Source organism: Neophocaena asiaeorientalis, unplaced genomic scaffold, assembly GCF_003031525.2.
Source record: "Neophocaena asiaeorientalis asiaeorientalis breed wild unplaced genomic scaffold, Neophocaena_asiaeorientalis_V1.1 scaffold308, whole genome shotgun sequence".
Classification (NCBI taxonomy): Eukaryota; Metazoa; Chordata; class Mammalia; order Artiodactyla; family Phocoenidae; genus Neophocaena; species Neophocaena asiaeorientalis.
In genome coordinates, this window is record NW_020172768.1 from 306,319 (window position 1) to 332,096 (window position 25,778).

The 25,778-nt window shown below is 40.9% G+C and overlaps 1 protein-coding gene across 2 annotated transcripts in view; it reads left to right on the forward strand.

The window, feature by feature from the left end:
- The window catches only part of CRTAM (cytotoxic and regulatory T cell molecule), a 33,212-nt gene that overhangs the window by 900 nt on the left and 6,534 nt on the right, over positions 1-25,778 (forward strand). Inside the window, exons 2-7 of one of the 2 annotated variants that reach the window (XM_024740703.1) lie at positions 6,671-6,760; positions 12,999-13,145; positions 15,384-15,536; positions 17,271-17,408; positions 18,645-18,806; positions 23,443-23,523. In XM_024740703.1, the coding sequence (XP_024596471.1) occupies positions 6,715-6,760; positions 12,999-13,145; positions 15,384-15,536; positions 17,271-17,408; positions 18,645-18,806; positions 23,443-23,523 (727 nt within the window). In that variant the 5' untranslated portion in view covers positions 6,671-6,714. The other variant, XM_024740704.1, reaches the window with a different exon arrangement.

Consider the following 25,778-nt stretch of genomic DNA (forward strand, 5'->3'; position numbering starts at 1 on the left):
TGAGCCCAGTGGACTACTGTGACATTTCTCAAGGTTGGCAACCAGTTGATAGCACATCCATGGGTGAATAAGATATACTCATCATCTCCCAGAGGGCAATTTAAAGTAAGATCTGGGCTTCCCTGGTGGCGCAGTGGTTGGGAGTCTGCCTGCCAATGCAGGAGACACGGGTTCGAGCCCTGGTCTGGGAAGATCCCATGTGCCGCGGAGCAACTGGGCCCATGAGCCACAGCTACTGAGCCAGCGCGTCTGGAGCCTATGCTCCGCAACAGGAGAGGCCGTGACAGTGAGAGGCCCGTGCACCGCGATGAAGAGTGGCCCCCGCTCGCCACAACTGGAGAAAGCCCTCACACAGAAACGAAGACCCAACACAGCCAAAAATAAATAAATAAATAAATAAAAATTTAAAAAAAAATAATAAAGTAAGATCTTTAATGCTCTGAAAAAAATTGTAAGACAAGCATCCTTCTAGGCTCAGAGAAAAAGAGCAGTGTTTCTACCTCAGATGGAGAATTCATTCATTCTTTCATTCACTCACTCATTTGACAACCTATTTCAGGTGCTGTTGTGGGTCAGTTTCCCTGGAAAACAGATGCTGAGATGGAGACTTGTGTGTGGGAGTTTATAGCCACGCTCTCAGGACAACACTTGTGAAGGAAGCAAGATGGGGCGGAGAGAGTTGCTGAAATGGGGTGCTGTGGCAACAAAGGTCTCAGCTAATCCTGATCCCAAGGGGAGCTCTGAAGCTGGACCATTTCCCTTTAGAGCTGCTCCACCTAGAGGCAAGGGCACAGGACCTTTCAGCCCCTGTCGAAGGGGCCCATGGAGGGGCCCCATGGAGGAGGTGTGACTTGGGCAAAATGACTCTCCCCACTGAAGGCAATTCTCAGAGAAGGAGCCAGCTGACACATCCCAGCCTCCCAGCCTCTGGGGGATGGACAGAGAATCTGAGTGTCACACCTGAGTGTACACTCCAGGTGCCAACTAAGGACCAGCATTTACTTTAACATCTCTTGCTAACCTTGAGCTTTTTCTCTGAATTAGGAGATTATCACAAAAAGCAGATGTGGAAACACACCAGGTTCCCCTTATTTAAAGTTTTGCTACAGCTTATTCAATTTAATAAACAATTATTTAACCCTATCCTATGGTAAACAACCAGAAGTCCATCTACAGGTGAATGGGCAGACAAACTGTGGTAAATTCATATCATATGCTTCTACCCAGCCATAGAAAGGAATAAACCCTCGACAAAGTATTTTGAGATGAACCTCAAAATAATCATGCCAAATGGAAGAACAGTGACAGAAAGTAGATCAGTGGTTGCCTGAAGAGGGAAGGTAAAGAGGGAAGGAGAGGATTACAGTAGGCAGGAGGAAACTTTAGGGGGCAATGGATAGTTCACCATTTTGATTGTAATGATGATTTCATGGGTGTATACATATATCAACATTTATCAAATTGTACATGTTAAATATGGACAATTCATTATGTCAATTATATCTAAATAAAGCTTTTTTAAAAAATAACTATGATCTTCAGACTAAACAACAAAGCTATAGTAATCAAAACAGTATGGTACTGGCACAAAAGCAGAGGCATGGATCAATGAAACAGGATAGAAAGCCCAGAAATAAACCTACACACTTATGGTCAATTAATCTAGGACAAAGAAGGCAAGAATATACAATGGAGAAAAGGCAGTCTCTTCAGTAAGTGGTGCTGGGAAAACTGGACAGCCACATGTAAAAGAATGAAACTAGAACATTCTCTAATACCATATACAAAAATCAACTCAAAATGGGTTAAATACCTAAATGTAAGACCAGATACTATAAAAATCTTAGAGGAAAACATAGGCAAAACACTCTTTGACATAATCACAGCTATATTTTTTGGATCCATCTCCTAGAGTAATGGCAATAAAGGCAAAAATAAACAAGGGGGATGAATTGGGAGACTGGGATAGACATATACACATATATACACTAATATGTATAAGATAGATAACTAATGAGAACCTGCTGTATAGCACAGGGACTCCACTTCGCTGTACAGTAGAAATGTACACAACATTGTAAGACAACTATACCCCAATTAAAAAAAAAAAGTGGGACCTAATTAAACTTAATTTTTTCCTTTGCATAGCAAAGGAAACCAAAAGAAAGACAACCTATGGAATGGGAGAAAATATTTGCAAACAGTGCAACTGACAAGGGATTATTTTCCAAAATATACAAATAGCTCATACAGTTCAATATCAAAAAAACAAACAACCCAGTCAAAACGTGGGCAGAAGACCTAAATAGACATTTCTTTAAAGAAGACATACAGATGGACAAGAGGCACATGAAAAGATGCTCAAGATCACTAATTATGGGGCTTCCCTGGTGGCACAGTGATTACGAAGCCACCTGCCAATGCAGGAGACACAGGTTTAAGCCCTGGTCCAGGAAGATCCCACATGCTGCAGAGCAACTAAGCCCACGTACCACAACCACTGAAGCCCACACGCCTAGAGCCCGTGCTCCGCAACAAGAAGCCACCACAATGAAAAGCCCGCACACCACAACGAAGAGTAGCCCCCACTCGCCACAACTAGAGAAAGCCCACGCACAGCAATGAAGACCCAAATGCAGCCAAAAAATAAATAAATAAAATTAATTAATTAATTAAACAGTAAATTTAAAAAAGATTGCTAATTATTAGGGAAACTCACATCAAAACTACGATGAGGTATAACCTCACACCAGTCAGAATGGCCATCATCAAAAATTCTACAAACAATAAATGCTGGAGAGGGTGTGGAGAAAAGGGAACCTCTTGCACTGTTGTTGGGAATGTAAATTGATACAGCCACTATGGAGAACAGTATGGAGGTTCCTTAAAAAACTAAAAATAGAACTACCACATTATCCTGCCATCCTACTTCTGAGCATATATCCGGAGAAAACCATAATTAAAAAGATACATGCACCCAATGTTCATTGCAGCACTATTTACAATCGCCAGGACTTGGAATTGACCTAAATGTTCATCAACAGATGAATGGATAAAGAAGATACGATATATCCATACAATGGAACATTACTCAGTGATAAAAAAAGAATGAAATAATGCCATTTGCAGCAGATAACCTAGAGATTATCATACGAAGTGAAGTAAGTCAGACAGAGAAAGACAAATATCACATGATGTCACTTATATATGGAATCTAAACGAATGATACAAATGAACTTATTTACAAAACAGAAACAGATTCACAGACGTAGAAAATCAGCTTATGGCTACCAAAGGGGAAAGGGAGGGGAGGGATAAATTAGGAGTTTGGGACTAACAAATACAGACTACTATATATAAAATAGAGGGCTTCCCTGGTGGCGCAGTGGTTGAGAGTCCACCTGCCGATGTAGGGGACACGGGTTTGTGCCCCGGTCCGGGAAGATCCCACATGCCGCGGAGCAGCAGGGTCCGTGAGCCACAGGAGAGGCCACAACAGTGAGAGGCCCACGTACCACAAAAAAAAAAAATAATAATCAACAAGGACCTACTGTATAGCACAGGGAACTCTGCTCAATATCTTGTAACAACCTATAATGGAAAAGAATCTGGAAAAGGTATACATATATACATATGTGTACCATATATATATATATATATATATATCTTTGCTGTATACCAGAAACTAACACAACATTGTAAATCAACCATATTTCAATTTTTAAAAGAAGAATAAAAAATAAACTATACTATGAAATGGTCTGTGCCAGGCTTCAGGAACACTAAACTAAGAAACAAACTCTTCTTTCGGGGGCTCAGAGGCTAGCAAGGGAGATACATGGATACTCAACTAAATATAATAGAAATCAGAATAACAGCTAGTATGATAAAAAACAAAGAAATTATCATGGGGGCAAAGAAAAATGGAGAACTGAATTTTTTTCTGGGAGACTAGAGGATAGCAACAGCTAACTCATATAGTATTTACTATGCATCCTTTGTCCTTTAATTCCCACATCAACCATGTGAGTGGGTGCTGTCATTCTACCCATTCCACAGGTGAGAAAACCGAGGCTTTGATTCCAGAGAGACTGGTTCCAGAGTCCACATTCTTAATCACTAGTTACTATTCCTCTCTGAGAAGTGCCAAATCAATCTGGGCCTCAGAAGACAAATAGAATCACCCCAGAAAGAGAAAGCCATTTTAGGTAGAGAGGGCAGTACAAACCACAACCCAGTGTGAACCATGACGATATAGACGTACTGCATGCTTGAAATAGGACAAGAATTTTCTATGAGTATGGGGAATGGAGGGAAAGGAGGCTGAAATGGGGGCCAGGGTGTGACTGGCTTTGAATGATCTGCTAAAGAGTTTGCACTGTAACCTTCAGGCAAAAGGGAACCACTGAAGGTTTTGGAACAGAAGAATAACATATCAGATTTGTGTTTTTGAAAGAGAATGAGAAAGACTACCTGCCTACAGTGAAACGAACACTCGGCAAATTTCATGCGAATCCATTCTCAAAAGACCATTTGATTCACAGATATTGCACTAAAACCACATTAAATCAGTAGATCTGGGACAAACTACACTGTTAATTTAGGTCAGTCTCAGAACGTTTTATTCTCTGGTCACCTGAGTCTTGTATTCATTCTGTTACTTCCACCTGTTTCTCCACATTTTTACCAAATAGAAAATTACAGAAAACCACTATTGGAAAAGAGAGAAGCAAAGTGACCCTTCTCCAGGCCCTACCTGAGTTTAGTTCAGACCGGGTCCAAGATTTTTTTCCCACTGGCTTAAAATGAGAACTCCCGAGATGACACTTCTACCTTTGTTTCTTGTCAAAGTGATTTTTTTTTACCTCCTCATACATTCAACCTAGATGATAGGCTCAAGATCTGAAAAATCAACCAGTAATTAAGTCCAGACATGTTTCTGGCTTTATGAGGGCACATCTGACACCATTGTGTCAAGAGGAAAAGTACAGCCTTTTCCTCATGTGCTTTGACAGGAAGTATTAGAAAATTCTATAAGGAACAGTATTCTTCTAGGTGAAAACAAACGTGGGAAACTATTAACTAGCCACAGGCTAGTTCACACCTTCCAAGGGAGGCCCAGAGACACCTTATATGCACTTTCCTTGGGTTTTCTTAAGGGGGTACAGACAGATCAAGTGTCACTCTAAAGCAAGGACAAGACGTTAGCAGGAAAATCAAATGCTTAAGACAGCCTTGGAGCCTTAAATATAAAAACATGAAGTCCCTAGAGGGAATCTTATGGGGAAGAAAAGAGAAATCAGACCAAATACTCAGAAGTCTTGGTTTGTATTCTCAGTTCTGCCACTAACTCACTGTGTCATCTCAACCAAACTCCTCAATTCTCTATTTTGAAAAATGGTATGATGCAACCTACTGATGCCCTGCTCCTATACATGTCGATATATTCAAGAAGCATTTATGGAGAACCTTCTATGGCCCTATAGCCACACCAGCCGGTAGCAGAGACAGGGTTACCTCTCACATCTCACGGTTTCAATGCCAGAAAACCCTCACCATCAGTGCTGCTCACGTTCGCCTTCTGATACCTGGAGACCTCGTTAGACATACCAGTAGCTCCTCATTCCAGTGAAATTCTTATTTAATCAATCTGGAGCGGGTCCTACCCATCTGCTGCTTTTTAGCTGGGGGCCCAAGGCATTTATAACCTCAATTTGAGAAAGAGGACATTATATCCTGCTAAACTCTACAAGGAAACAATATTTCTCTCAGTTTTTTACTCTCTTTCTACCTGTTAAAATAGCTAAAATATTTGAAAGACATTTTTGATGGATATAATGTTTCCTACCCAAACTATCACATTTAAGAGTACTAACGCTAGTTTCAATTAGAACCAGTAAATATGAGTTCCTTTACAATTTTCTAAACATTGCAGACTAACCTCTGTTTTCTAAGCATAAGTCTACCTGTATTTTGCTGTGTGTCCCCAGAAAAATGAAATAAAGTCTATCTCAATTTGTCCAGTAAATGAGAATTAAATACCAAAAATTGTTCAGTTGCATACTCTCACCCCCGCTAAGATCATATTCTCTTTAAACACAAGGCTTTATCTTTCACATCTGATCATATCTTAGAGCGGTGCATACTAGATGGCTAGATAAATAAAGAGATGGATGCTGGATGAATGACAGATGGGTGGATGGGTACACAGATTTTTTAAATGAGTCAATCTGTGATTTAGTGAACTTTGCCCCCTGATAACCATTAGAAATTGTTTCCAGAGTTAGAAATATATTCACAAGGGTTCAGCAAAAATTGCCTAATTTTAATTGTTTAATAAACTAGACCAGTGAAAACAAGGTGACGTCACTACACAGGAACATTTTAATATCTCTTGCACTCCCTCCTCTCCCCAAAAGCCCTGCAACTAGTTGACTTACCAGGACTACCCACGTGCAATAGAAAGATTTGTGCCACCAACACATACACTCACCCCTCTCCACAATCAAGGTGACACATGTGGTCCCCTAAATGTTCCACCGGGAGGTATTTTGGGGGCAGCTAACTAAGAGGGGGGCTTCCAGAGCGGATGGAGGAGGTGAGACACATGAGGTCACAGAGCCACTGCCTCCCCCTTTCAAAAGAACCCAGTCTGCTCTATTTATTTCAGAATCCAGAGGAAGTTGACAGAGTGCGACAGCAGCACAGCACAGTATGTGGTGGAGGCTTTGCAGCTTGCTGGCTTGGTTCCCCTTACAAGGTAAGGACTTAGAGCTCATGTTTTTTGATGTTCAGTGGACCTAGTGTTTGGGCACATCTGTCTACCAGTCAGTCAACTGCTCTCACGGAGGACCAACTGCAGAAGCAGCTCAGGTAAATCTGCCACTTTCCATGCCACACCGAAATCACATATCTGAGGGATGTTACTGGATTTATTGAATCTCTTGTTCAGTGGCTACAGGGTCTAGAAACGTCATTGTAGCGTGTGTCTCTGTGGAATCTGTGTTATGGCAAAGTGTAACAAGCTTATTGGCTCTCTTAAGGGTATACCAGTTGAAAGGGCATCTCTTTGGGATTTTTAAAAACTTCCTTGTTGTATAAGCCTTAGCCAAATAAGTTAATTTCTCTGAAACAGTTTCCACATCTTGAAATGAAGATGATAACAATGTTTGATCTACCAAACTCTAGATTGTTAGAAGGATCAAATTTCAAATGTGCAAGTACTTTGAAAGTGGCAAAGTGCTATATGACTCTTAATTCGTTCAGATCGTAATGATCCCCGTGAAAACTTTGTGCTTATTTTTTGAGTCAGTTACACTTTACATTTCATTATAATTTTCAAATGCGATTTTTTGATGCTCAATTCTAATGTAGTGTTTTGAACATTAAAGAAAGACACAGTTACCTTTTTAGCACAGGTCAGATTATTCCTACCCAAAAGTGGGGGCAGGCTGTATTGTCTCTGAATCTCTGATTGCAACTTGTATCATTTTCTAGCAAAGAAAATTACACGTATACAGTGTTGCTTGCTTGTTGAATGTTGGTTTCCAAAACTGAATGTGTTGTTGTGTTCTAAGTAAAGCAGCTGTCCTTCTAAATCTTCATTCACCACAGAACTGCATCTGAAGAACAGTATTTTTAAAAACTAGATGTCCTCTTTTACATAGTACTTCAATTTCCTATCTTATACACTTCAATTAGTGCCCTCTGTTTTGGTCCCTGCAACCTGAGGCACTTAATAAAGATTCAATTTTTGTAATAAATAATAGTGTCTTCAATAAGTGTCTTGAGGAAGAGCTAATACCTTCAGAAAAAGTACATTTAGGTGGCTAAAATTAGAATGCTTTCAATTATTCCAAAGTTTAAAGCCTTTAACTGACCTTCACTTTTTCAGGACTCGAGTTATTCCCTTATAAAAATAGCTCACAGAAATCATGTTTTAAATAAAAACTGCAATAATCATGTCCTAAGGTAAACCTAAGATAAGTCTTTTAGGATATAAATTATTCAAATACTATTTATAAAGAAAGGGGAGAAGTGTATGTATTGTATCATGCACAGTGCTGAGGACTTTATGTTATTTCATTTATCCCAGCAAAAATACTGAGGGAGGTACTCATATCCCTAATTTACATATGATAAAATCGAGGTTACAAGAAATTAGACAACCTGCCCAAGTTTTCACAGCTAGTAAATGACAGTGTAAATATCAGGAAAGCACACAAAGTATTATCTCATGAAAGTTTTCAGTGAGTGCGTGTGTATTGGGTTGTGATAGAAAATGTGTTTCTCAGTGTGGATCAAAAATTTGAAAGCTATAATATATACAGTTTGGAAGATTCATTCTTGAAAAATCCCAAACGGAACCCTCATCCAAAGGGCCAGCCAGAGGGCGTCTAGGCTCAATGGTATTTGGGAACCAACTGCCCACTCTATCCTAAGCTTCCTCGTGCCCATCAGAGTCCCAAACAGGAAAGGAGCTGACCATGTTGCTTTCTTATCAGCAAAAAGGCAGCAGATCAGCAGTTTGGGCAACATAGATTACCAGCTGCTTTTAGCTAACTGAATTATGGGAAGATCACTACACCTTCTTCCACTGCACAACTTCTATGGGTGCCAAAAACTTATAGCCCCCCCCCAAAAAAAAAGTCCCGTAATCTTGGAGCCTGCCCTCTTTTCAAGGCACCTACTGGCAGCCCCTAGGGTGGGTGAAACACAGTAAGAATGGAGAAGCTTTCAAATTCTTCCCATTTACCTATATAGCAGATGATGAAAAGCCACCAATTTGCACCCTCTGTTCCGGTTGTTTAGTGGAGAGTAGGATGCAGGAAACAAAGAACAGCTGCAAGTTGAGTAGCGTCCTCCTGATACTTCCTTTGACCCGGAAAGAGTCATCCATTTACTGACGTGCTGTTGAGACGGATTCTTTAAAGCTATACTGGGAATCATTTGATTTTGAGAAAGTCTGATTCATTGGCACACTCGTAATTTTCTCTATCAAATCTATCTAAAGAATAATAATAATGCCTTTTTGTAATGATTTGAATCGAAGCCTACTTTGCCTGCTAACCTCATAAGAGCCGAGCAAATACAGCTCTGGTTTGAGAATTAACTCACTGTGTGTCTCTGGTTTTAACCTAGCTCATCTTTATTATTTAACATAACCAAATGAGCATCCTATTAAAATATTTATCCCTGAGTATATACATTCACTCACGATTAGCCATTGATTGAACAAATACTTAAAATGTTACTTTGTGTTAGGCCCTGGGAATATAAAATGAATGACTAGCAAACAACTTTTGTATGAGGAGTCTGTCATCTATCCACAGAGACATACTTGTAACCAAAAAGGTAATGTGTGAAATGCTGTAAGAGAAGTTTAACGGAAGCCTTTGGGGATCTGGAGGAGAGAGGAGGTTACCGAGGGGAGGGAGAGGCTAAAGGCTGCTTGGGCAGCTTTGACAAAAGTGGTGTAATTTGACTTGAGCCTTGAAGGAGCTAAGAAAGGCATTCCAGGCTGAGAACAGCATGGACAAAGGCAAAGTATCTTCTTGAGCCTGGAACTTTCTGGAAACAGCAAGTAGCCATTTGCATGGAGCGTCTGGAAGGGAATATCGGCAAATGAGACTGGAGGAAAAGATGCGAGTCAAGTTATCTGGAATTTTGACCTGATTCCTACAGGCAGTGGGAGCCGTAGCAAATATTCTAATGAAGGAATCAAACGATCAAATTTATACATTTTAACCGTAATTCTGAAGCAGACGAGGATGATAAATTAGAGGGAGTAGAGGCTAGAAGGAGGTTATTGCAATGGTCCAAGAAAGAAACAATGGAGGCAGTGAGAGTAGTGAAAAAAAGAGGAATGAATTGATTAAAGAGATGTTTTGGAGAGGGAAGACGCTGGGGTGCCTTTCAGATACCTGGCATGCAATGGCTTGGGATGACACCGAGGGGTACAGGGAACTACCAGAACCGAGCAGGTGGTGTGTCTGTGTTTGGTGTGTGTGCAGCACAAGGGACAGTACAAATGATGAATTCCAAGTGGACGTGTTGAATTCGGGGTCCCTGCAGGACAGACTGGCTCTCTTCTGGAGTTTTAAAAGTTATTGCGTGCAACAATTGGGCTACTAAGAAAAAGAAAGAATATCTTACTCTTTCTTCGGTCTGCCATGATGACCTAGAGTAGGTGGACACACTGCAACTTCCCAAACCTTCGGAAAAACCAAGGACTCTTAGGAACTGCACAAGTTTTATCTACGGGTGCTTTGGTAGGTAGCTGTGGCTATCTAAGGGTCGGTCACGCGTACTTTGGCATGAAGCGATTCCACTCATAGGACAACTGGTTCACGCGCTGGGGGTTGGAGATGATGGTGAAGGTCACAGGTTCCCTTTCCATGTATAAATCAGTCACACAGTCACAGTCTATAGCTCCAGACTTAACTAGCGGCCTCGTAACACACGGCTGTGCATGGATGGATAAACCCAGTCGTGGAGATAATGACCAAGCCCAGCAGTCAATAATCCACTCAGTAAACATGACGTACCAGCAGTGAGTGGTGACCTTCCGGGAGAGACATCACTGAGATTCATTGTCAAGCTCTGTATGTCCAGCATTTGGCAGTCACGTCGGGCTCGTTTGTGGGTGAGAAGTCTGAAGCCCAGACAGGGAGGACTAGCAGGTAGGCACAGGGCACTCAGGGTCTACACTAGAAAGCCTAAGGGTGAATAAGGATATACATGTCTTTAGAACCTGTAGGAGAGGAAGTGGTGAGCAAAGAAGATACCCCTCACCCCATCCCTCTGACAAAGAAGGTGAAAGTTTGACTCTAAACTTAGGTGAAGAAAGATTTTAAAGACGAGTTCCACTGTAGTTTTCAATGGCAACAAAAGGGTCACGGGGAACTTCTTTCTTAGAAGACGTGCCATCAAAACTTAGGTACCCACTGTGCCCCTCTTCTACCCTTTGACGTGACTTAGACACATTAGACAATATTTTTAAGCACTACCACTGAAGCAATATGGCTCGGTGGCTTCTCACTGGGCTAGTCTTCCTTTCTACAAGGATTTCCCGTCTCTGAATCAAATACGGGGTCTACATGACAGCACTGCAAGATAATTAGGCTTATAAAGCCAAAAGCAAGGCTAGGAGCCAAGAGTAGAGGAAACGACAGTGTTCTATGCCTCAAACACAGCCCTTTCCATCTGGAACTCAGGCACCTATTCTTGTGGTCAGCAACCTGATCCTGAACTCTCAAAGGCAAGAGCAAACACTCATCTCGGGAGATAACCTTCTTTAGCATATGCTAAAAAGCCATACTACCTTTTAGGACAATTTTTAAGACACTGTGAGAATCAAATGACATTATTAATTCATAAGCACGCATCCCAAGAAGACAAGGATGATGTACACCTTTAAAATGGGAAACGTTTATTCATAAACAGGCAGCAGACAACTCTCTCCGCTCCCTTCTCCCCAGATGTGGGCTTCCTGTCTAGACAATCATTTTACCAAAGGTAAGAACACAGGCAAAACTTCTCAGTGTCAATTTCTGGCCTGAAGGATGAAATCAGGGGATGTTGCTTAACACTAGTTTTTATTCTATCATTTATTGATGTAGTAACTTCCCTCCTGCCTCTCAGTATTCTTACTAACAATAGGAGGGCATAGATATCTATCCATTGCCTGCTAGATTATAGTGTCATCATGAAAGCTGGCATTAAACCATGACCTTCCAAGCTCACACTGTGATAGTTTCTATAAGGAATGAATTTTAGAGAAATAGAAGACATAGTTATTGCCCTCTTGAAACTTCAATCTGTTTGTGGGGAGCAAGATAATGCATGAGAACTAGAGTAAAGCAAGAATCATAATGGAACAAAGCAATGCGAGTTAGGTCTAGATTCAGATTCTTGGTTCAGAAGCCGCTTAACCTTGGAAGAAACTCCATTGTCATTTCAAAGCATCTCTACTAATATTAGCCTTGTTACTCGATTATAGGTTGATTTTGTAGATGAGAATATCTCCAAATGACCTGCCTGAGCAGGATTCTGGCCTGTGACTCAATGCTTTTTTGAAAATAATCTCTTTTTATTGATTCCTCGTTGTTCATCACAGTATTGGCTGATGATATGAGTGGTTTTCCCTTCCGACTCAGACAAACTGTTTTCCCATGAAAGTCAATATGAATACAATACAGTAATTCTGGGCTCTTATTGCCAGAGGCTAGGTTGAAATTAATGACCGAGGAATGGAACAAACTAAAAAGTCTGCACCAGTTAATTCCCAGAGCTCTCCAAATCGCTCTTCCTAATATTTGAAATTTATCACAAGGAAATAAACTCCCTTCTTGCTTCTCCTTTTTTATTTCTTTTTTTTTTTTTAAGATGATGCAGTAAAACTCATTGCCTTTGCTGTTCATATTTTATAACCCCACAGTATTCTTCTGTTTATGGAAGTGTTTGGTACTTTCACTGATAAGAATTGTCTCGTCCTCAGGAAAAAAAATTTTTTAAAATTTAAAACTTGAAGAAATAACAAATGGCAATAAATGTGCCAAATCGGCAGTAAAGCCAATTTATTTTTCTATCAGTTTCTTTTTTGGGAGGATAACTGTGTAGCTGCTTAGAACCAATTGTTTCTCATTCTCTGGGGTTTGTGATTTGGGGAAATTAGACTCTCACGTTTGCCTGGGGAAAGCGCTGCTGTGGAATATTAAATCGCAAGAGATCTGAGAACATCTTCCCTCTGGTGGAGAAGCCCTTCTGCGGGTGGGGCGTACCTACTCACCGTGATGGGCAGCTCCATAATTCGCAAGAGCCCAATGGGAAGTAACACTCGCATTGTTTGATGTTGACTTACGTTTTGTTTCTCTAAGAAATGTGTAGTAAATAACCAAATAATGGAAGAGGTTGCGTTGAGTCTAAACCCCTGCCTCAGCTCAGGAGGGGCGTGGCCCGTGCCAGCTCTGACTGTCCCCGATTCTCTTCCTCTGCAGAGGCCTTTCAGACCGACCACATGGAAACCGTCACCGTGGAGGAAGGCCAGACACTCACTCTAAAGTGTGTCATTTCTCAGGCGGAGACCACCTCCCTGCAGTGGCTGGCCCCATCGGGCTTCACCATTTTCTTCAGTGAGCGTTCCGGTAAGTGAAGGAAAAGTAAATCACCATCAGGCCCTCAACCTGAGGGATTTTCCAGACAGACAGGTTGGTGGGACAGAAAGCGGCCATGAGTCACCCAAACGGTGGGCTTGGCTCTACCCACTGTGACATGTAAATAGCACCCAGAAGCTTATTATTTCACACGTGGCTGCTTTTACTGACAGGAAGTCTGAAATGGAAACCCCACCAAAAAGGTTGGTTAAAGGGGGCTCAAATGACAGAGTACGTTTCCATCAACCCACCTCACCCCCATGTCACTTTCTGACTCTCAGCGACCATGAGAACCACCACCAGCATGATGACAGATGGGTAGCAGACTGACAGACTGGGGGCCCTTGGTCCTCAGGCAGCCAACACATCACCCCGCATCTGGAGCCAGCTGCTTTGTTTTCCATCTGAGCGATCCAAAGCCACATCTCAAAGCCCCTTCCAGATGGCTCCCCTTCTCTTGTTGGTCTTAACAAAACCTTTAGATCACTAGGCGATAGGAATTGACAGGACGTATTACTTTGAAAAGGAGGGCAATCTTCCTCTCTAAGAAATACACACTGAGTCTTAGATGCCTGAGATGGAAGAGGACTCTTTTTTCCCCCAATTTTATTAAGATATAATTGACATACAACATTGTATTAGTTTAATGTGTACAACATAATGATTTGATATATGTATACATTGGAAAATGATACCACAGTAAGTTTAGCTAGGATCTGTCACCTCATGTCGTTACTTTTTTTTAATAGTCTATTATAGTCTATTTAGTTCATCTCTTTGGGCAGGATTTTATGAAACCCTCCCCTTTATGAGACCATTTTATGTCTCCATTTAATACTCCTAACTGTCAAATGTTTGGAAAAGTCCCCAACACAGCAAATTTCATTCTGCTTTATAAAAGCAGAGCCTCTAAAAAAATTTGATGTGCTTTGAAAATGTTATTAAATATTGACAGGTTCAATGTAAAATAACTATATTATTTTAAGCTGAATCAACTAGATTCCGAAAGAATAAGTAGATATTAATTGTTAAAAGTTCTGAGAGGAAAATTTAAGTAGAGAGAATTCTGTTAAATAATGCTTTCCATTGCTTTGTTTTGGGTAAACTGGGAGAAGACGGACGTTCTCAAATTTCTGCAACAGCATGCCTTGATCTAGCTTGGTGGTTCTCAACCAAGGGTACTTTTTGCCCTCTGGGGGACATTTGGCAATGTTTGGAGATAGCTTTGGTTGTTATAACTAGGGAGAGGCAAGGGGATCTGGACTCTAGTGAGTAGGGATGCTGCTAAACATCTCATAATGAATGCACAGTGTAGTCTCCCCTCCCAACAAAGAATTATGGACTCAAATGTCCATAGTGCTGAGACTGAGAACACCTGAATTCCAGCTCAGGTAACATCAGTGTCCCAGGACACACAACAATTATTCCAGATGAGAAACAACCTTCCTTGGTCAGCCATTCACAATTTAACTATTTTAGGCTTGTTCACATTATAAATCTTAACATTAGAAAAAAGAAGCAAATAAAGCCATTCATTTAAGGAGCCTCTGATTTGCCAAGCGACCTTTGACCTGAGATGGAAATCCCAGGTCAAGGTAGAATCAAAAGGAACACTTGCTATTGGCTAGAACTTTCTGGAGCTGTGGGGGATTTTATGTTGGGGTTTGTTTGTTTGTTTGTTTGTTTGTTTTGGCGATTCCTTAAACATTTGGAAGGACTAAGTCGTCATCTTTGGGAAACTTCAAATAATAATGAACTTTTAAAAATTAAAAATAACAAGCACCTAGCTGGAGCAATGCATATCACTGCATTTATTTTCCATTCTTCACATACACTGTGACAAGACAATCACAAAAGAATCAGATTTCAAAGACATAAATCCTAGTGGGGCGTTTTCCACAATGTAAAAAAAAAAATTATTTAATATCCTCCTGCAACCTGAACCCTTTGCCAGCACAGGGCTCTTAATTTCCTACGAGCACAAATAAAGCAAATTGCTTATTTCACAGATCCTAGAATCAAAATATTTCATTTCCTAAACTAACTTTGAACTATTCAAGGCCTCCAGCTGGCAACACCAGAATTTGGAAAGCAGCTCAGTTGAAGATGGGACATTTGTTCCTTTAAAGTGTGACAATCAAAAGCTATTTCTCTGAATAATCAATCCACTGAGAGTCTGCATTCATCTGATCTCTCTCCTCATAATAGCTCTTTTCCCCTCTTGTACAGGTTTAAAAAATTCCAAATACCAGCTTCTTCATTACTCCTCCAATCAGCTCTCCATCAGGGTGCTGAATGTAACACAGCAAGATGAAGGCGTGTACAAGTGTCTGCATTACGGCAACTCCGTGAGAACAAAGGAAGTGAAAGTGATCGTGTTAGGTAGGTGTCCGAATGCCAGTAAACCCAGCCTGGGAACAATATACTTAGGAACGTGATACATCATTTTAAAACTTAATATTTTAGTTAAAAAATGTTGCCTAGAGCAAGGCATTTCCTGGGCGCCTTTGCCACCTTTTGTTGAAAGGAAAACAGCATTTTGAGTGGCAAGCCCCAGACGAAAATGTGAATTTGTGAAATCTGTCTTTGGCATCAACTAGATTTTCTCCGCAGGGAACTAAAAGGAAAGAAAACTAGTACTGGATGAGCCGCGACTCTGTGTCAGGCGCTGTGCTAGTCTGCAGAGAATCAAAGATGAATTAGGCACAATGTCTGCCCACAAGGAGTTTGCACACTAGTTTAGGAAGGCGCAAAGCACATACGGACATCAAGTAGAAACTTCTGACAGCATATCTTAAGATGGCATGAGTTCAGATGTAACTGCACTGGACAATCAGCTCACATCCTCTACAAAACAAGTGCCTCTCTTCTGCTGCGGGCGGGTGGGTGTGGGATTGGGAGGCACGGATAGGAAGGGACAGCTCCCGATGGGTTGGAACTTGCTCAGTTCTGCAGATGGTCAGCTGTGTTCAGCGTAAGTCTCACCATCTTTACCTTTTTGCTTTTCGTGGCAGAACAGATCAATTAAAAACATTGCTTTTTATTGCTCTCTAAATAACATAAATCCACATATCACACAAAGAATTTCTTAGACTTCTCTTCTTGAATTATTAGAGTGTGGTACCTGCCGTAAAGTAAAGGCATGTTGACTAAGTCTCTAGGAAGGAGTGGCTCCCTAGGGGTTTTGAGAACCAATGTGACTCAGCTTAGGGATCACCTTCTCCCCACCTTACTGGCCACCCCAAATACCACTCGGGCTCAGACTGACTGTGTGCCCTACTGAGCTCTCATAACACCCCATGCCTACCACTGTCATTGCACTTAGCACTTGGCCTTTCAATTAACAGGTTAGGGGCTGAGCCCATCGCCAGACTATAGCTCCTTGGCGGGCCTTACCTTTTCCTTATTTGCATTGCTAGCATCTAAGGCATCTAATGCATACTTGGAACTGACCTCATAATGTCTCAATGGCGGATGGATGAGTAAATCAACACGAAAGAGTGCAGTTCTGGACCAGGGAAGAGGAAGAAGTAAGCCTAACTGAAAAGGATTTCCAAGACAGGAGTAGAAAGAAAAAGGGCCGGTAGGCCCTTTAAAAGAGAAATGCATCTTTGATGCTAGGAGGGGACAGAGGTAACGTACGTTGAGGTGAGTCCTAGACTCATGAAAGTTTAGACCTGAAACAACGAGACCATAAACCAGTCATGTCACAGACAAGGAAACTGACAGACCAAGAAGTTGTGGGATTTACCCAAGCGCTTACAATAGCTGGTGACAGAGACAGGACTAGAATTCAAGCCTCTATTCCTCACTTAGTGTTCTACCAGCCAAATACATTCATATATGACGTTTACTAATTACTGTTGTAACTAAGTCTGCCTGGGAATTTCTGGAGACTAATCACACACTGGACGACAAACATTCTGATTACAGCCAGAGTAGCTTTCCAAGTACCTAAAAGCCCTTTAACTATATTCTGAGAAAGGTCAAGTAAAAAAGTACGCCCATTATTTAGACCCCATCCCCTGCAATGATCCCTGCAGATTATTAGGCTCTGTGCTTTGCTGATATCTATAGACCAGCTAATTAAGCAAAGAAAAATCAATTTTCTTCTAGCAACTCCTGTCAAGCCAACCTTGGAAGTTTCCGCTAGAATGCAAAATGGAGAACATGTCCTACTGAAATGCTCCACTGTGAGAAGTAAGCCCCCTCCACGGATAACCTGGCTCTTAGGGGATGACATGGAGCTCCAAGGTAAGTGAAGAAATGGCTCTCTTTCCTCCTTTGTTTTCCTCCCCGTTTATGTGTCTAAGGAATTTTTCAAGGTTCTGGCACCCTCTGGTGGCAGAAGGGGCCACCCTTCAATATTTCATCAGTTGTTTCAAGACAAATTATCCTTACTAACCAATCGATACCACGCCTTACTCTTGAAAGCCTCTACACAAATAACGTGGTTACATGTTTTTGTTTAAAACAAGGTAGAAACCTAAAATGGAATATTTATTATGGCTTCATAACATTTCATAAAATAAAAGGTACAATATAGCTGTTACCTCTGAGCATAAACTTTGTAGCAGGCATAAAATTAAAAATACGATTTAACAGGGACTTCCGTGGTGGCGCAGTGGTTAAGAATCCACCTGCCAGTGCTGGGGACATGGGTTCGAGCCCTGGTCTGGGAAGATCCCACGTGCCGCGGAGCAACTAAGCCCGTGCGCCACAACTACTGAGCCTGTGCTCTAGAGCCCGCGAGCCACAACTACTGAAGCCTGCACGCCCTAGAGCCCGTGCTCTGCAGCAAGAGAAGCGCACTCTAACCAAGAGTAGCCCCCGCTCGCCGCATCTAGAGAAAGCCTGCGTGCATCAACAAAGACCCAACGCAGCCAAAAATAAATAAATAAAAAAAAATACATTTAACATGATACATGCAATTGGAACATATATGAACTTGCTTATACCGTGGAGTACTATGTCATACTGCCCACGACAGACAAAAATATTTTGGTAACAGTGAATCTAAGCTTTGAGCCTTTTAACTGAAGCAGGAAAACCAACTGTGGTGCTTGGGAACTATTTCTAGTTTGTTTACATTTCAACAGACATTCCATTCGATTTTATGTAACCATAGATTCAGTCCAGTGCCAATTCTGGACCTCTCCTTTAATTTGCCTTATTCATTCAACTTGAGTAAGGTCTTGGGTCTTTGTGTTTCACAACATTAGGCTTTTCCCGTGTAAACATGATAAGCTTTGGATTTTTTTTTTTTTTTCCAGTAGTGCAGGGTTTATAGAAACTTATCCACTCTTATTCATCTGCTTCTCTTTGGGACTAGGGTCAAGCATGTCCCAGGCGGCTGGGGGAAGTTAGAGTGAGGTTAGAAGTCTAACAGGTTTGCCAAGATGTCAAGGCCATTGGTCTCTCAGAGACGCAAACACGTCCAACAGCATTAAACAGCCACAACCTCACACGCCTCTTTAAATTGCTCCATAGGTGAAACCCACCATGAATATGAAACTGATGGGAAGAAGTGTAATAGCACCAGCACACTCAGAGTCCACACATATGGCAAAAACTCAACAGCGAGCTGCATCGTCCGACACAAAGGCCTGCAAGGAAGAAAACTGGTAGCCCCTTTCCGGTTTGAAGATTTGGGTAAGAACCACCAATGACTGTCTTTAATTATTTTAAATTTACCTTTATATTACACTATCAAACAAAATTAAATGGGTTAGGAAAAGTCCTTCAGAGTGAGCTCAGGTCAACAAAGCTTTCTTTTTTTTTTTTTTTTTTTTTTTTTTTGGGATCACTGCTGTGACCCCTCCTGTTGCGGAGCACAGGCTCTGGACGCGCAGGCTCAGCGGCCATGGCTCACGGGCCCAGCCGCTCCACGGCATTGTGGGATCTTCCCACACCGGGGCACGAACCCATGTCCCCTGCATCGGCAGGCGGACTCTCTACCACTGCGCCACCAGGGAAGCCCCAACAAAGCTTTCTTTAATAGCAAATTCCTTTAATGACTGAAATGTCTCCCGCTAGCCAACAGGGTTGCAACTGTTCCAACACTGAGAGGAACCCCCGTTGTGCAGAAAGCCTAGCAGAGTGCCACATGCAAACAGTGTCATGGTCGCTTTTTGATCATGACAGCTGGCATAACTTGACCTTAAACAGTTTTATTGCAGTCATGTGTTTGGAGATATCATGTGAAGCATACCTACCTCTCTGTACTTAACCCAAAAGGAGACAATACTAACTGAAATAAATCGAAACTTGTCGATATCATTTTATGTTAATATAACACTCACGTAGTCACATTAAGTCATGATTATGCTTTAGCTATTTCGTTACAACCGTTTTGGAGATTTCAGTTTACCCATGTTAATATTCTGAGCAGAGCACCAAAAAATAAGAAAAAGAAAAAAACATCAAACATTAAATGTGAAGAGGAGTTGCCTCCATTTTCAGAATCCCTCTTCTCTGATTCCTTCACCAAAAGTTTAAGAAGTAATTTAAAAACTATATAAAACTTTTTGAGCCAAGAAGTATCCTATAAGAAGCAGCATGGGAACTTCCCTGGCGGTCCCATGGTTAAGACTTCGCCTTCCAATGCAGGGGGCGCGGGCTCGATTCCTGGTCGGGGACCTGAAATCCCACATGCCTCACAGCCAAAAAACCAAAACATAAAACAGAAGCAAATTCAGTAAAGACTTTAAAAATGGTCCACATCAAAAAAATTTTTAAAAAAAAGAAAAGAAGCATGAATCACACATCTATCATTAATAAGAGTCTGACCTTCATTACTTTATAAAAGTTCTTCTTAGGGAGAAAAGAGATTCCTGGAGGATAAGAATTCACTCACACTAGTGAAGGAGGAAGCTGTTGGGTGACAGTGCATTTGTTGAAAAAGCTCTTTATCAAATGAACTAACCAATGAGGAAAGGCACTTGTTAACGAGAACCTCTCTGTGGGAAAACTGTCACGCTGCTCTGTGGGCGCTGGCGCTGTGGCGAACAGCTCCTCGCTCACTACCCCTGTGCTCGCCACCGTTCACTTTCTCATCAAACCAAAAGCAGGTCTTGAGGAAGCTGGGTTTAGAAGACTCAAGTACCCACAGACCAGACTGTACCGTAACCTGACGCAAATATTCCTACCTCTTTGTTTTTGGGTTTTTTTTTAAGATTTTTTTTTTTTTTTTACTGTGGACCATTTTTAGTCTTTATTGAATTTGTTACAATATTGCTTCTGTTTTACGTTTTGGTTTTTTGGCTGTGAGGCATGTGGGATCTTAGCTCCCAGACCAGGGATTGAACTTGCACCCCCTGCATTGGAAGGCGGAGTCTTAACCACCGGACCGCCAGGGAAGTCCCTCCTTCCTCTTTGTCATTCATTCCGGTCCCCAACCTCCACCCCCATCAGTGCAAGGGAGCATGTGGGGAATGTGAGAGGGTCGCCAAAGAGAAAATGAGGCTTCATTTATCTAAATGCTTCTGAAAGGCTTTCGGATTTTAAATAAAAGAATCAACAATATCAAAAAAGCATATTTTTACTTGTCAGCAATTGTTCAAGCCATCTACAAAAATTACTGCTGAAGGGGAAATCACAGTTTCCCCTCCTTGATGGCCATAGTTTTCTATAGGACTAAAAATCATAGCCATAAAATGTTTCTAATAATAATAACAGGCTAAAACTTGACTTTTATTTATGATCTGATTGTCAATTATTTAGCACCACTGCCAGATCCCCAGTAAGTGTTCACAGAACCACACCAGGATCACCTGTTGGTGCATCCAACTGCCTATGAATGTTTCTCTGTGATGAGCTCCTGCATTGACCCACAGGTGCTAGAAATCCGACAAGTAAAAGTTTGCTAGCTGAGGACGCTCAGGAACATATTTACAATAAGGATTCTGACCCTCTCATCTCCACACTCTGCATGGTAGGAACAATGTTTACTTATTTATTTTTAAAAGAATTAACCTACTTCATATAAAGAGAAATGGCATATTTTTATGGAAAAAAATATATTTTGCAATGCCAAAAAACAGAAAAATGGCACTGCTTTACATTTTTTAAATCTTTTTTTTTTTTTTTTTTTAAAGAAGATGTTGCGGGTAGGAGTTTATTAGTTTATTTATTTTTGCTGTGTTGGGTCTTCGTTTCTGTGCGAGGGCTTTCTCTAGTTGTGGCGAGCGGGGACCACTCTTCATCGCAGTGCACAGACCTCTCACTATCGCGGCCTCTCCCGTTGCGGAGCACAGGCTCCAGACGTGCAGGCTCAGTGGCCATGGCTCACGGGCCTAGTTGCTCCGTGGCATGTGGGATCCTCCCAGACCAGGGCTCGAACCTGTGTCCCCTGCATCGTCAGGCAGACTCTCAACCGCTGCGCCACCAGGGAAGCCCTAAAAATCTTTTTACTATCTGGTTTAATAGAAATAGGTTCTCATAACTTCTGCATTCAAGCTCTTGTAATATGTTGTTTTGCTTAAACTATATAAAAATATGAAGCCTCACACCAAGTTGGAAAAGGGAAAAGTATTTGAATAGCCTTTTCAGATAATTGTGGATACGCTTCTTCGACGCTACACTAAAACTCGACAAGAGGTAGTTTCTTTAAGGTTAGCTGCTCTGTGGACTCTAGAACCATGTCAATGAACATTTCATACTCTTGGTACATTAAAATCCATCGAACAAATTTGCTCTTTAAATGATCCAGGCACTATTCCTAACATCATGCCTTGGTCATTTGGAGAATACTGATTCATTGATTGATACAAATCTTTCAAATGTTGGCACATTTCAGTAACAAAATCACATTCATTAATATCATCACTAATCGCATCAGAAGCCTAAATATTTGGAACGTGTCAAGTTCCCAGTGGCGGATACAGGTTTTCCAAAACTCTAACTTGGAATGTGGCTAGTGCAACTGAGGAAGTAAATTTTTAATATTACTTGTTATTAATTTAAATTTAAATAATCAGTATAGCTGGTGGATACCATATTGGATAGCAGAGGTCTATAACATTCTAACCAACCAGGGAGATAAATCATCATGTACCAGTATCCACTTAATCAAGACAACATTCAGTCTAAATGAATCTATTTAGCAGTTTTGCTAAATAGAGGATAAATCAAATACAAACTCCAGTGTGTGTGTATGTGTGTGTGTGTATATATATATATATATATATATATATATATATATATATATATACACAGACTATTGTAGTTGCCATATTATGCTCGTCTTATAATTTGCTTCCAGCACTTCTGTTTGACTTGCCTTCAAGCTTTTCCTTCTTTTCATTGCCAGCAGCTCTACTCTTTCTTCAGGTTTCTCTGGCTTCCTGTGGCCACAGAGCTCACTCATCATCTATATTACTATTTCTCTAGTGTCTCCTAAGTGGTTCTTCTTTTCTCAGAGCCCTTGGCACGTGATTCAGGCATATTTATAGTTTTCAAAAAATTTTAATGTTTAAGAAAATAATTTTCAAAACCACAGAAAATTCTTTGATTAAATAAAAGGCTGAGAAACACTTGTAGATTCCATAAAGATATTACATATCAGTATCAATATTCGTAAATCAATAGGCACCATTTTTATAAGCTCTGTGGTTACAGGCCTGTTCATTGACTGGTCAAATCTATGCTAAGCTGAACCTCTGGAAACATTCCTAAACATTGTTTTATATCATACAATAGCACGTAGTAAGCATTGTGTTTAATAAATAGCCAGGTGTTGTGCTAAACATGTTATTCAAATGAAATCATTTATTCTCACCAAAAAACTCCAAGAGGTACATGTGTTAGTATCTCCATTTTACAGTAAGAGAAAACTGAGCATCTGAGAGATTAGGAACCTTGTCTAAACTCACTCAGCAGCAGGCAAGGAGCGGGACTGGAATTCAAGCCAGTCTGAGACTGACTCCAAAGCCACCTAATAAATAAGCAGGTAGATATGTGCTTGGATAGATAGACAGACAGAGGGATTGATAGGTAGATGGATACAGATAAAGGTGGCGGATAGTCTTTGCCCACCACTGCCGAAGGCACCACTCCACGGAGGTCCAGCCTGCTGCACTTCTAAGCCAGGCAGCTTAGCAGATGGACAATCAACGGGACACAGATTCAAACACCAGAGCAAGAGCTGCAGAACACACAATTCTGAGGTTGCTGCAGAACCTCCACACACAGGTAGCAGCCAGATACATTCTCCAACCTATGGTACTGAGTACAATGTGGGTAAAATTGCTCTCTGTAGTTGCAGAATTTTGTTTCTCCCCTTTCCTAGTTACTGATCAAGAGACAGTTTCAGCTGCCCTGGAGACAAGCTCTCCATCCTCTCAAGACCCTCAGCAGTCCACTAGTACCGGTAAGTATCGAAAAACATTGAAACTTAAAAAAACAAAATTATGCCTCTTTGGGAAGGTCACTTTTCCAATTCTAAGTTCTCATTTTTTTGTTTTAATTTGTAATAAGACCATAGAGGACCCCTTGCAACTGACTCCAGCGTCATGGTGACCTGGAGAAGCACCCTATCAGTTAGTGGGATGGGCTTCAGGGTAACTTAACACCTTGTAAGTTCTCGCTCTCTCTCTCTCTCTCTCTCACACACACACACACACAACTGTGACATTTGAATTCCTCTGTGGTAAAAGGCAATGCTGAATTCATTTATAGGAGACTTGTTTTTCCATCTAGAACAGACCAAACACAAAATAAAGACATGGTAACAACAAAGAGCAAAAAGCAGAATCTGGAGTTTTGGTGTTTGTCATTGAATAACAAAATCACCCTTGAAGGCTCACCACTTACTTGGTGGTCAAGAACTCAGATAGTTTTTGATAACAGGATTGAACTATAAATGGAGAATTTAGAACACCTGGATTATAATACCAGCTTTTTTAGACAGTAAAGCACTAGATGGTTAGCTCTGGGCAATGATCATATATTTAACTTATCTTTGTATTTTACCTAGCATAGCATCTGGCAATAGCAGATACTCACAAAATGCAGTGTGAATGAATGAATGGATGAATGAATGAATGCATGCATGCCGTCGTCATGGTGCTTTGAGCAAGACAGGCCTCATCCAGAAAGGCATACATTCCTATATGTCCCCTTTCTGTTTCAAATAGTGTCTCTATAAAAATGTCATGTGGTGGGAGAAGTGCTTTCATATCACCATCATGTTCATAGTTCTGAGTAGGAGATTACATTTTTAAAATGTTTATCGTGAATAACTCTGAAAAGTAAATGTTTAGGTTCTTTAAACACTGATAAGTACATATGTACCACACATACATACATACTTTTTCTGCAGGGCGATGGAAACGGAAAATATTATGAAGTGGAACTACCACCTCATTTGCCTTAATAATCCAATATTTTAAAACACGTTTAGAATCTAGTTGTCTTTAAATTGGTTTACACCACTACTGAATAACTCAATTTTCTCCTCTGCTTTTTCATATATAAAATTTAAGCAATATGGATTCTAAAATTCCTTTCAGCTTTCAATTTCTACAATTTTATTACTGTTAATAATACCCATTTTCAATAGAAGGGGTGGTTTCATTCCCCTTGGGGTCCACATCGTGGCGCTGTACAATGGGCTAAAAACCAGGAGACGGCAGAGGAAAATAAAAAAAGAAGGGAAGATAAACAACAAAATCGGAAAAAACGATCTCATTTTTATAATTTCTCTTACCTAGCAAAAATCATCATAGTACATCCCACTTCTAAGGGGGAAGCAAGCATAGGTTTGAATGACAACTGAGCTGATTTTCAACATAAAATCATTGCTCTGTGCATTCCAGGCTATGGGTTTTCTACCCATCAGGCTTGGGATGCCATTCTTCAGTGTTCACTTGCTACCCTGAAGCACCTAAAACTGTCTCAACTGGAAGGCCTGATTCAGGAAGGAAGCATAAAACACTGGCTGAAATTTGGGGTTCTGAGTCTCAGTATTGGCTCTGCCACTTATTTGCCGTAGGACTTTAGACAATTTACTTAACTCTTCAAAACCCCTGTTTGCTCAGAGCTGTAGAGGAATATATACCAAATGGTCAGCCTGAGGCCTGGCACAGAGTAGTGTTCAGTAAACATTTACCTTAAAAAAAAGGCAAACTGATCCTGACCATTTGCAACTATTTTTGGAAGAAGTCAGTATGAACTAATGACCTCATTGTTGTTTTTTTAATGAGGATCACTGAATTTGGTTTCCAAAGCTGCTTTGGGATGACTCTGTGCATATATACACACGACACGGCACAAACATAGTCGTATGTATATATCATGTCTTACTTTCACCTTAGTTGCAGTAATGGAAGATTCTAGTACCTCAGAGATTGACAAGGAAGAGGAAGAACAAACCACTCAAGTCTCTCACTTGGCCACTGATAAGTGTTCCCACCACTCATTTATTTAGCATAAACACTTGATGTTTTAACCTCTTAATCAATACATCCAATAGCCTTTTCCAGTCCTCATTATTTTTGACATTTCTATTGGTCAGTCACTCCCTGTCCCTTTACTTAGTTGTCTCCCTGGCTTCCTTGACATACTCTGCCTGGTCCTCTTACTTTTTTTTTTTTTTTTTCGGTACGCGGGCCTCCCCCTGCCGTG